Consider the following 12,645-nt stretch of genomic DNA (forward strand, 5'->3'; position numbering starts at 1 on the left):
ATAAAGTTGAATTGAATTGAACTTATTTTGTAAATTAAGAGGCTTGTTGTTGTAGCTGCTAATACTTTGCTGTAGATAATCTAAACTTGTTTTAACAGCCTTTTGGTTTAAATGTACTAGAGTTACACATTGAAGTTATTCATTAATTAATTAATCATTAAATGTTGTTAAGCAAGATTTATAAATGTAAAAATTTATTTATCACTTTTAACCTAGATGCATTTTAAACTGTACCATCCACTTCAGCGGTTCAGAATCATATTACAGTCACAAGTCTATATAAAAACTTGCATGGACATGGACAAAACTGATTGCTCTTACAGGACAAACAGAAACAAAATATGTTAGATAATAGTTAGGCCAAACCTAACAGCTAAGTGAACACTTTTCCCATAAAATAAAATAGGCTAAATGACCAATTACCAGTTTGAAATTGTGTGTGATTGTGCAGGAAACGCATAATAATATTATAATCCATTTTTTTAAATGTTTTCTAAAAACTCTGGGTGGGCCATTTTCATTGGTTCTAATATTTATGATATTCTGTTAAATCAGAAATCAAAAGAAAGTTGATTGTTATTTTAGAGGACATTGAGTAATTCAGTGTCTTTTTTCATGAAAGGGTACCAACAATTTTTTCCAAATCATTATGATTATCTATTATCTATTATTATTACTAGTATCTATTTTATTAATGTAATCTGTTGCCATGGGCATTCTGCCCTTGTCATATTGAAGCTGAATAATAGGTTTGTTAGTCAAGCACTAGAGTTTACATATAAATCCATGTCTGCTAATGAATGAATGAAATGTATTAGTGTAAAACTCTGGGTTGACTGAACCTAAACCTAAACCTGCTCTGCAATAGCCCTCTGCTCATCAAGGTGTCATTGGTTTGAATAGTATACCACAGTCACTGGTCTTTATTTAAAGTACTACAAGGATTAGAGGATTAATCTACAGAAATTGCGAACATTCTGTCAATGTCCAAATATTAATGGAGCTGACTCCATAGGTATCACTACCTATTTGGAAAAAAACGGATAAAAAAGAACTTCAGTGGTTTCCCACACATTAACTACATGTATGTCTGTCTGTGTGTGTCTGTGTTTCAGACCTTGGCCTCTGTCTCCCCACGATGCAAGGTATAGAGATGGTGAACAGCACTCTGTGACGAAGCCCATGGGTGGGTGAGGATCTGGAAGACATGAAAATCGTGGCCCAGAGTGTCGGCCGTCACCAGCAGCATTCCTACAAAAAACACAAATGTGAAGTCATCAGCGTTAGGAATCACTTGTACGTAAAATGGTTATCATCAGCACAACTGTTACTGCATACAGTATGTGACCCAGTGGGGGTCTTTGGATCAGTTCACAGTTTGGTAGTCTTTATTTACACATTAACTTTTTTTTTTTTTTTTTGCTTTGTAATGAGTCGGTACATTTATCTTAGCTATGTCATGTGCTCCAAGCACATCCTTAAACTGAGCCTGTATCTGGAGAAGGTGCCTGTGGGGTGGAAAACATCATGTAGAGCTTTGTCCATCCCAGTAACTACAGGCCAGAGGTGTTGTTATCACAAATGTGAAAAGTTTTTAGACACTGATTCTGGTGTCCATCTAGACCTTTGTCAAATTTAGTTGATCCTCTTGCCTTCTTGGATCATCTTGTAGTGCTCCAGTGCAGATGCATGTAATTGGACAAGCAGATGGATGCCTCCATTATTTCTTGGATTCTGATTCTGATTATCTTACTGCCCCCCCCCCCCCCAGTATGTCCCCCTACACAACTTTGTGTCTGACACTATAGTCTGCAGCACAGGTGTTCCACAGGCGACAATTCTGTCTCCCTTCCTCCAAGCCCAGTGTGACGTGGATTCTGGTGAGGCAATGGGAAAAAAGCCTCGGGTTGCTTTTGCTTTAAAGCTAATGTCACTGTCACTGGTGTAAAAAACAGCCAGTATTGCCTTGCTGTTCCTTTTTGAGGGAACTGAATATACTGTCTTCCACCTAGATGTTCACTAGCCTTATCAAACCAATGAGAAGCCGTGTAATCCAGTTGAATAAGAAGGAAAACAGTCAGTCACAGATAAGTGATTACATTTACACATAGAATATGTAATTATTATTTCAGAAAATCACGCTCCTTCGAGTTTCTCTGCAGAACAGTTTAATTATTTTTATGTAAAGGTCACAGAAAATTTAAAAACTCACCGTTGACTAAGGACATTAACCGTGCCAGTGCTTTTTGTTCAAGCTGTAGCTTGTGCACTGTTAAACTGATATAAAGTGAAGCCAACCAAAATATTTAAACTGTATTTCACTCCAGTGGTTCACATGAAGACAGCCAACACAACTGTGCAGGACACATGCTAGACGGCATGACAGAATTACAGTGCCTTTAAAACAAACAAACCATCACATTAAAACAAAGCCAGCTATCATTTGTCGCTGTCATAAAACACAGCTTTCCCTCGCATGATAGCTCAAGTCTGGTTAAAAGCAGGGCTGATGTCGTGTGCTAGCTCAAGCACAGACAAGATGATGAGTGTCTCTGAAGAACAGAATCTATGTATTCATACATCCATGTGTGGGTATGGGTGTGTGTGTGTGTCTGCGTGTGCACATTGAGATTTGCCGAAATACTGAACCACAGCTCAGCAGAAGTGTAACCCCCACTGACAGGCCCATTCATTTGGTGCTGTTTTATTTGAAGCTTGTCAAACTGCAGAAAGTATAGGCCCTCACCATAAACAACATGCTAGACAAACCACACCAGAACAAACTGAGATCTAAGCTGCCTCAGCTAGGAAAACCCAGCACTGCTTTGTGCAACCCAAAACACATCCCCAGAAGCCTTCTGAGATGTTACACACAAACCCATAGAATGGGCAGTAGCACAAAATTAGGAAGTGAATCCTATGAAGGTAATGCAATGCATTACTGAACCTGAGTGCAAGACTTGGTGAAAAGCAATGTATAAAGTTCGGCATTTTGATGACTCCCAGACACAAAATAATATTCAAATGATTAGTAACTTTCCTCTGAGTTTTTCCCAATGGAATCTTTTATGTGGAAGCTGCAGTAGGTTTAAATTAGTGGCCGGGCTTTATTGGGTGGCATGTCAAATGTGAAAAGAGGAGACTGAAATGGCATGAGATTAAAAGGATTCAGCAACACATGCAGCGGAGATAAAAAAAACACGTAAGAACTGTGTAGGACTGAATGAATGATAGTTCTATTTATAAATGATGAAGAGGGGGATTGGGGAAAGGTAAAAAGTGGGGGAATGATAGGGGCATGCAGATTATCAGAGATGGAGGGGGGAAAGTCAAAGAGCAGCCAAGTGAAGTGTGCATTAAGACAGTGGTTAGCTATTCATGCTGTATCAGAGCGACCAGAAAGCCAGAGAGCTAAGGCCCAGGGCCTGTAAACTCTTGAAAACCCACGCCCCAAACGAGGTGCCAAGCCACAAGAAGCATTTGCGTCAACTGGGAATACAGAGAAAAAAGGGACGGGGCCCTTCTAATTATAAAGTCTGGAAACGGAAGCGCAGGGTGATTAGGAGTTGAGGCGCTGTGGTCTGTTTATCTGGGAGCTTCCTCTTGCTCTCAAACCCTCTCTCTCTCCCCCACACTCCTCTCTTTCTTTCTTTACCCTCTGTTTTGGATGGGCGCTGCCCATTCAGTGTCTGGAGAATCTGGCCCCTGCTTTTCTGACAGATGAGACTTGGCCGCTGCATTCTGGCCAGGGCTGGCGTTTCTCTTCTGCTGATGGTAGAGTCTGAGCTCCAAAAAAGTAACAGCTTAGAAAGGTTGGAGAGCTTTGTGAGCGTGAGTGCCCGAGGACTGGGGCTTTTGTGGGCTTGTTGAAATATAGAGGCCCTCGCCGAGAGGCGTCAGTTGGTTAGCCAGCGGGAAGGCCAAATTAAAAAGTAGCTGAGCTGCTCGGTGGGTGAAAAGAGAGGGTTTTGGGGAAACCAGAGGCTGAACGAAGCAGGGTTTGACACGTCCTATTTATAACACCTTGTCCTAGGGGTTACAGTGTTATTTATGATGTTTTAGTACCAAAATTGCCGGCGCACACACTTAGGACATGTGCTAAACTGGAAGAGCTGACCTCTAATTTGCCATATGTGCGAGACGTGCAGCCATATGGGACACGAGGGAAGTGATATAATCATTTCCATAAATGTCAGATTTTGCTATCTGTCTTTTTTCTCTCCCCTAAAAAGTCTTTTTGTTTTGTTTTGCTGCTGGCTTTACTGTCCCATCTCTGACCATCCAAACAGAAAACATCTGCTCAATCCCATTAATGGTGGGAGGATGTTCCATTTACAAAGTGGTTGGCCTAGCTTTATACTTGACTAAGGCAGATGGGATGAGGGAGTGGGAGAGAGAGAGGCAAAGAGAAAAGTGAAGAAAGAAACTCAGAGAACAACAAAAAGGGCAGTGATTTCCCTACTTGGCAACAGAAAAGGCCACAACAAAACTAGTCCACTTTTTAATTAACAACACTAGGCTAAAAAAAAAAAAAAAAAAGCTTTGAAAACGGGGAAAATCTTAAATTATAACCATGTGGAAGGCAAGATGGAGTACTTGGGGGATTCAGATAGCTTTACTGTTAGTAGGATGCATAAACTACAGGGAAAATGAGCTCAAGGCTCAAATGAAAGACTGTCCATTCTAAGACAAGACTTGCTTGTCTGTATGTACTTATGTTTACATTCAGCATGTTGGATCTTTACTCTTGTGTCGATTTTGCCCACCAGGGATTTATTCATGATCATTGCCTTCCCACTCCTCCCTAAATCCACCCTCTAGTCCACCTAGATCGACTGTTATGTTTAGAATTAAATTAAAATGATAAAGATTCAAAGAGTCTGATTGTTACACCAGTATTGTAACAGATTAATAGTCATGTTTTCTTTTCTTAACCAGTGAAAATTCTGGTACTGGTTACAGTGCTAATTAAAGGATGGTGGAGAGCACCCTACTAATCCTCTTACCACTATAGCGCCATATTAATATATGAGCAGTGTAATTTTCACTGGGCAGCAGGGTAGGCATTAGGGTTAGTGAGATGCTAGCAAGCTAATCACAACCTCCTGTAATATAACAGACTATTTGCGGTCTGGCTAGTTATATGTTTATTTTAGAATATCAACATAAAACTGGTTTGATTTTTAGCTGAGAATTTAGCTGGAGTCTATACTATTCTGGAGGCTTATGTTATTGTCCTCCCAGTTTCTAACTACAAACCCCATTTCCAGAAAAGCTGTGACATTGCATATTATGTAAATGAAAAGTGAATACAATGGTTTGCAATTATCTGAGCCCAGTTTTTTTTTTTTATTGTAAATAGTGCAAATACAACATATCAATGCTAAAACTGCAAAAGATGATTGTTTTTGTTGTTGTTTTAAATATATGTTCATTTTCAGTTTGTTGACATGCAGAAACTTCAAACTAAAAAAGGTTCGGGAAGCTACACAAAAGCAAAGTTGTGCAATCCTAAAAATGGTGTCACAACTAATGAAGTTAACTGGCATCCTAATTGTATACAAACAGAGCATCACAGAGTTTTTCAGAACTGGGGGACGAGGTTTATTAATCTGTGAAAAGATGCATGTAAGGTTCGTCATTTTAAAACTGCAAAGAATTTGGAGATTGTATAATCTATGGTTCATTATTTTATTATACAGTTCATGGTTCTGTAGTGGAAATTACTCCACGGGCTCAGGAACATCTATATAAACAAAATCCAGAAATGTTGCCACCTTCTCTGCTTAAGATGGACTGAGATAAAGTGGAAAACTGTCCTGTGGACGTTCCTTTTAGAAATAATTGAGCCCACATCCCAATATTTCTAGAGGTGGCGTTTAGAAAAGCTGGAGCTATCATAAGGTTAGTACTAGCATAGATATTTGAGTAAGTGTGACGAAAATCCATGCTTTACCTGATTTTCATCCTTTTGTGCATTATTGCTATCAGTTAGTAGAACTGTATTGATCAAAAGGACTTAAATCTGAAAACACATTATTGCAGTTGTTGGTATAACAAGTTCCAGTGGGTCAAAAAACAACCTGACAGGCTTCCAATAAGGGAACAGCAACGCCACATTCCCTCAGCCACTTATACTGAGGTGAAAATGACAGTAACCAAAGAGTTGGTAACATTTCATCTCTGAACAAAGAAACTGTGCACAACTTTATTAAGTGCAGTGTTGAACCAGGAAGTCAATGTCCACAACGTGCTGTAGGTTTACAACAGGCATTTCAAGTATAGATGTGTTACTGTTCATTCTCATTCAAACTCCGGCTAAACTAAATACCTCTGTGTTTTGTGCTCTGCTAATATTACCATATTCCATGACTTCAGCAAATAACTTGGGTATTTATGCAAAAAAAAAAAAAAACACTATAAAAGAACTATAATAAATAAATCTAAAATAATAAGCAAAGCTACAAACATTTACAGGTCTGTCTAAATTGTATTAAATTCCTAAAACATATCCCCACTTCATTACGCAAAGGAAAAGGAGGACACAGGCAGGGAAGGAAGGCAGGAAGGAATGGGGGGATAGAAGGCAAAGGCTGCGAAGAAAAACACAAAAAACAACTGAGGGAAAGAAAAAAGGGGAAAAGGTGATTACGGTTCATTTGATGTACAGCAGGCTGAAACCAAGGGTTGTGTTTTTCTATGCGCTTCACAGGCAGACCACCTGTGAGCACTTAGATATTAATAGATATGAAAACTATGCGTGTGTGTGTGTGTGTGTGTGTCCACTTGTGCAAGTAGGTAACTTAGCTAAGAAGCTGCCACAAGTTGGATATTACTAGGCTGGAACGCCGGCTCTTTTAACAGGGCAAAACTCGCCTGGCTTTAAAGTCATGCCGACACACAAGGGGCAGGCACCGTAGCGGTCAAGTTCACAAAGCGTGACTGTTCTCAAGGCAGAGCTCCAGGCTTGTTCTTTCATCACCTTAAGTGGAAAACACAATACTTAAGTCTGTTTTTATGGAGCATTTACATATTTGCACACTCCCTGCTGGAACTGTTTAGAATTGACAAGAGCTTTTCCACCAGAAGGTTGACCGTACATTTGCAACACAGTATTAACAGGCTGCACTGGGAGGTAAAAAGAGTGAGGACCCCACTCTTTCCACTCCACCTGCAGGAGTTCTCAAAGCAAAGCAACAACCCCAATCTACTGCCACAATTTCAAACTTTGAGTTAATCCTAATACTTGGGCTTTGTTTTCTTTCTGTGGTTACCCAACATGGGACAGGCCTGTTCTCAGATTAGTTTAGAGATAACTTTAACACCAAGCTTCTTTTGATGCCATGTTTAAAAAGCCCCAAAACAAATTGCTCCTGTCCACAATCCCCTGATAAAGATTTTGAGACTGTTGTCAGCATTTAATCCCCTTAGTGAGCAAACAGGCAGACAGTGAGGCTGGAGAGATACTAAGCTCCTTGCATTTACACGGACTTTCTTACATTTCCCAGAGTTCAGTTCACTTCTGTTAACTAATGGAATCCGTTTAAACATTCGGAGCTGCTAGTAACACTTCACAGTGCTCCAATTGTCCATTGATTTCGAAGGAAAAAGACTTCATAGATAGTATATCCATGTGACAAAAGACAGAGAGAAGTAAAGGACTACCATTGTCCTTTAAGGCCAAATAAGTAAATATAATGCAGCTGCAACAACATTTTGGATAAAAATAATAATTTATTAAAATCTTAAATAATATATAATGACAGAGGGACTAAGAGGCACTGCAGCCTGGTCAATTTTTTTGTCAGTTCAGATTTAAAAACGTTGTTGAGCTTAATCCTCTGGCGCAACCCAAATCATGACAAAATAAACCGGAATATGGGGACTATTACTTTTAAGGTAACGACTGTAATGATGGTCGTCAAGGAAGTAAACAGTATATTTTTGGTAGAAAGTTTATTTTAAATGGAGTAATAACAATTTTTTTGTTGTTTTTTTTGTTTGTTTGTTTTTTGTGTCTGCGCTATCCATGTCCAAATGTGTGGTGACAATACAAGAAATGTACATGGTTATCAACAGACATACTTACTTCTTTTGGGGTTGTGGGTAGTGTTAGAGCTAAACTCTAGAAGTCCATTCTAAAAGGCTCACTTTCTACACAAGATGTCTTACAATCTGAGCAGGGGTAGTCAATTATGAATTTAGGTCCAGATAGAACATTTCCTCATGTTGCATTATAATTTAGTTATAGATTACAATTAATGTAGTGTAAACTTTGGAGTGTAATTTTTGGCCTTGTTTTGTGGTGACTTTTCACATTCCCACTTTTAACCATCGCCGCCGTGTCAGAGCAGAGGAGACACAGTGAGCTTCCTATGGGAAAGATAAACATGGATGCCTCACTCCATTCTAGATTAAAAGCTCAGTTTTCTGTGTCAACCTTTCGCCTTTCAGCACAAGGCCTGACACGCGGGCTTACAATTTCACACCTTTTCTTTCACCGTTTGTTGCGGTTTTCACTCAGAATGCAGGTTTTTCCTCTATTCAGTGAAGGCACACGCTACTCTGCCTGTGATTGGCTGAAATTCTCACCTTGACCAATGTCCGTCCACACGCGTAAACCGATGGCAATGAATACTGGCCAATCAGAGACAGGTAGGATGTCTCTGTTGCTGAGTAGCGGTGTAGAAACAATGTCAGAAACAAGTTAGAGTCCGGGTCCGGATCCAGACCGTGTTCTGCCTGTTAGTGACCATTGATATAGAGGCTAGTGTAGACTTCACGCTTTCAGAGAGATAACATATTAATTAAAATGTCCTCACTAGATGTATATGCTAATGATTTTCAAGCTGCCATATTTATGGGTGAGTAGAACAAAAGCACTTAAGTCCTTAAAAGTGTTTTTAATTTAGGGGCAGCTGCCTTCGATGGCTGCATTTAATAATTACCTGCATCACAACAAGGCTTCCTTAGCCCCTCTCCTGTCAACCAAATCCAACCAAATAAAGTTGTTGATGTAAATAGGGACCCTCTCATCAGACCAGCTTTCACGGTCTACAAGGATATGACCTTTGTGGACTGTGTATATATCATCCTTTCAAGGATTTGGCCCCTGAATCAAGACACAGGTCTGGTCTTTGACTTCTAGTAAGATGCGCAAGCAAAGGAATGGTATGAAAACATTTCAGATTTCTGCTGTTCTAAACATGAAATCTTTTTTTTGACTGAATTAATGTTAATAACACAGAGAGGAGACCTAGAGGATGTGTAATACGTAGCAAAATGTGTTTACTTATGCAATTTAGAATTTTACATCTGCTCCCTTGGTAATTGCATAGTTTGGTATTCTAGCATGAAGTATAATCACCATCACCTTTAACACAGGAGTTTTCCATCTCCTTACTACTGATAACCCTCCAGGAACAGCAGATTGTTTTTATCTTTTTAAGGAAGGGATATGACAAACACTGCAAGCTTTGCAGGACACAAATTAAAAACACATGGGCGACTGTGGCGCAGGAAGGTGGAGCGGTTGTCCACCAATCTCACAGTTGTTGGTTCAATCCCTGGCTCCTCCAGTAAAATGTCGAAGTGTCCTTGAGCAAGACACTGAACCCCAACTTAGCTGCTCCCGGTGAGCGTTGGCCAGCTGCATAGCAGCTCCCCCATCGGTGTGTGAGTGTGTGAATGGGTGAATAAGAAGCAGTGTAAAGTGCTTTGCTTGCCAACAGGTAGAAAAGTGCAGAACATTTACCATTTACATTCAAATATATTGCATTTTAAATTTGTATAACAAAATGTAAATCTCGAAATCATCTAAAGGGACACTGCTGCCAATAGAAACAAGCCAGTCCTCAATTCATGGGAACAAGAAATGTAGCAACTCACCTCTTCCCTACCAAGCCACCCACCTACATGCATACCGTAAAGACGTTACAAATGAACTGCGTGTTACCACAATGTGTGGGCTGGGAATGACTCCACACTGCTGAGGTGTCTGCTGTGTTGGGGAACATCCAACATGAGGGAAGCTGAGGTGAGTCTGAGCCAAGCTTTCCCCAAGGCCTGAGTCACAGTGACTGGCGGACCCAATTACTCTCTTTAGCTCTGGTCATGTAACCTTTTATCAAGGATAAACTATTCCTTTTATTCCATTATCCGCTGACTCTGATTTATTGGCTAAAACTGAACTCGTGAAAATATCTGTCTTCAATTGATTACTAGAAACATGTTACGATTTTATGTTTATTCCCCTTTTCTGCCAATGAGTGCAAAAGTGTGCCTTTGGAAATGCCTCTACTGTGGCTGCTGGCTACAGTTTCACAAGCAAGTGACGGCTAATTTTTCCTTAGGTTATTGGTCTTTCAAATAACCAGTGATGGATAGTCTGTCAGAGGAAAACACTGCGCTTCTTATGTAGCTGCAAAACTGTTTACTGTGCAATTAAAAAGGCATCCACTAGTTATGTTCAGGCCTAATTGTCTCATCACTGCACATTTTAATCGCAGCCAATTCAGAAAAAAGTATGGTGAGGACATCTGCTTGTTAGGATGACATGTTTGAACATCTGAACTGTTTTTAGTCAACAAATGCATTGACAGTGGTCGGTTTTTTGCAGAAATGTGTGAGTCCCTTATATCCTGTGTCCTATTCAAAGAAGCAATAATAGCCATTATCCCAAGTTTCTGTATTAGGCAGAGGGCACTGGTTAGGTTCATATTAACGTAAATGGAAATGCATATTAACGGGAAAACAGACTTCTCTTCCAGAATCTAATTCTGTCTAATCCTTCATGACCACACATTAACACCATTGAAAGCACATTAGCAGAGAAACTGCTGCAACTTTGCTGCTGCCTGTGAATACCAATCATAAACAGTCACACAATGATTGAGGAGTCACAGGGGACATAAGAAAGTCGTAAACTTGATACTAATAGAGTTTAAAGATGAGTGAACACACAAACACATAGTTTTTCACCCTACAACAGGAAGAGAATCGCTGCTATTGCTGTTAAATTTTAAATGATACACAATCTCTGACCTGAATGTGTAACAGGTAGATTTAGAAAACCGCACTTTTTTGGTTTTAAATACAAACAATGATATTATTTACATATTTCAGATAAGGAATGTCATTTATTAAAATAGTTTTGGATCAACGAAGAATATGGACTTGTTATGTACAGGTGGTCATAACATTATGACCACCTGTGCAATTCTGCCATGAATTCTACTTTTACAAGGTTATATTTATCACTTCCTAGGTGGAAACTGTCAGAAAGGTGGTAATTGTACTATGTTTGTGGAGCGCATTATAAGAGTGCATTATAAGAAGAGATGGTTCTAATGTTTTGACCACCCTATTTAAAATGGATGAGCTGGCCAAAACATTAGACCCATCACTTCATATAATGCACACCAGCAGAACTCCACTCCATTGAAACACATTAAGAGTTCATAAGACATCTTTATCTGAAAATAATAGTACCACTCCTTTAAAGCGCTACGGCTAACAGCAAGGCATACAACAAAATATTACAAAACTGTGAATTAAACTGTGAATGGTAAAGAAAACATCTTTACCCAAGTCCGTCACTAAATACTGTAAAAATCACCAGTCAGAGGAACAGCCCATCTTGTCCCCATTCACAATAATGAGAAGTCGATGTTGTAAATCACACTAGAGTTGGCTGTGAGTGCTAATTACTATCTTAGTGTGAAGACACACAACTCAAACCATGCTAAATGTGTGGCTGAGCAAAGATCCCTGTGTGTGGGGAATTCCCCCCGTGTTCAACATGTGCGTGTGGCTCCAGTATTTTTCTGCGACTGCCTGGTTTCTTTCACACATCAGTAAGATGGAGAGACAGAGTTATTACACCACGGAGAGGTGTCCTCACGGCACAGCTGCCTCGATGGTCAGGCTCAACGAGCCAAACTATTCATTAGGCGGGCTTGTTGCTAAACCAGGGATATGGTTTATGGGACAGTTCTATGTGGGGAAACATTGAGTCTTAAATTCATCAGCCATTACCCACGGCTTTGAAGGGGTATTCAATACTTTCACATTCATAAAATGTAGACAGCTGCAATCAAACAATCTAATTCTGTTTCTGTGGCAGCTTTGTTGGATTTAGGAGAATGAATAAGGGTAATGAGATTCTTCACAACAACCAGTTTGCACTTTGTTTTTGACTGCTGACTTAACAAGAGAAGTGTATAGAAAAGCCATTGCCCTAAATCATTTTACAAAAGGTTAAACTGAATAACTTAAACATAAAACCTTTCCAGGATGCGTTACACAGGTCAGTTTAGACCCCATTCATCATTCTAAATGAACTAAATGAGCTGCAGAGCAAACTGTCTTGTCGCGGGCATAGAAATAAACCCTAAGCTTTATCATGGTTAGCATTCTTATTGTTACTGTAATTTCTTTGTAATATGTACTAAAATATGTGGAAAGTTTGCAGCCCCAGTCTGTATCTTCAAAAACTTTTTTTTAGTGAATTTTAATAATTCATTTTACACCTGTAGTAAACCTTAGCTTTTAAATATGAAACTTTATGTTGTGTTAAACTTTATGTTTTATTACTGCAGACATCAGTTCTATGCATCTGGAACATCACTGGCTGACACACTCCTG

General features: G+C 39.5%; 1 protein-coding gene across 4 annotated transcripts in view; it reads right to left on the bottom strand.

Annotated features, from left to right (window-relative positions):
* bcas3 (BCAS3 microtubule associated cell migration factor) overlaps positions 1–12,645 on the bottom strand; it is a 309,008-nt gene that overhangs the window by 238,773 nt on the left and 57,590 nt on the right. For all 4 annotated transcript variants that reach the window (XM_067508758.1, XM_067508757.1, XM_067508759.1 and 1 more), the window contains exon 14: positions 1,118–1,251. In XM_067508758.1, coding sequence (XP_067364859.1) covers positions 1,118–1,251 — 134 coding nt within the window. The remainder of the gene's footprint in view (positions 1–1,117; positions 1,252–12,645) is intronic.

This window comes from Channa argus, chromosome 6, assembly GCF_033026475.1.
Source record: "Channa argus isolate prfri chromosome 6, Channa argus male v1.0, whole genome shotgun sequence".
NCBI classification, from domain to species: Eukaryota; Metazoa; Chordata; class Actinopteri; order Anabantiformes; family Channidae; genus Channa; species Channa argus.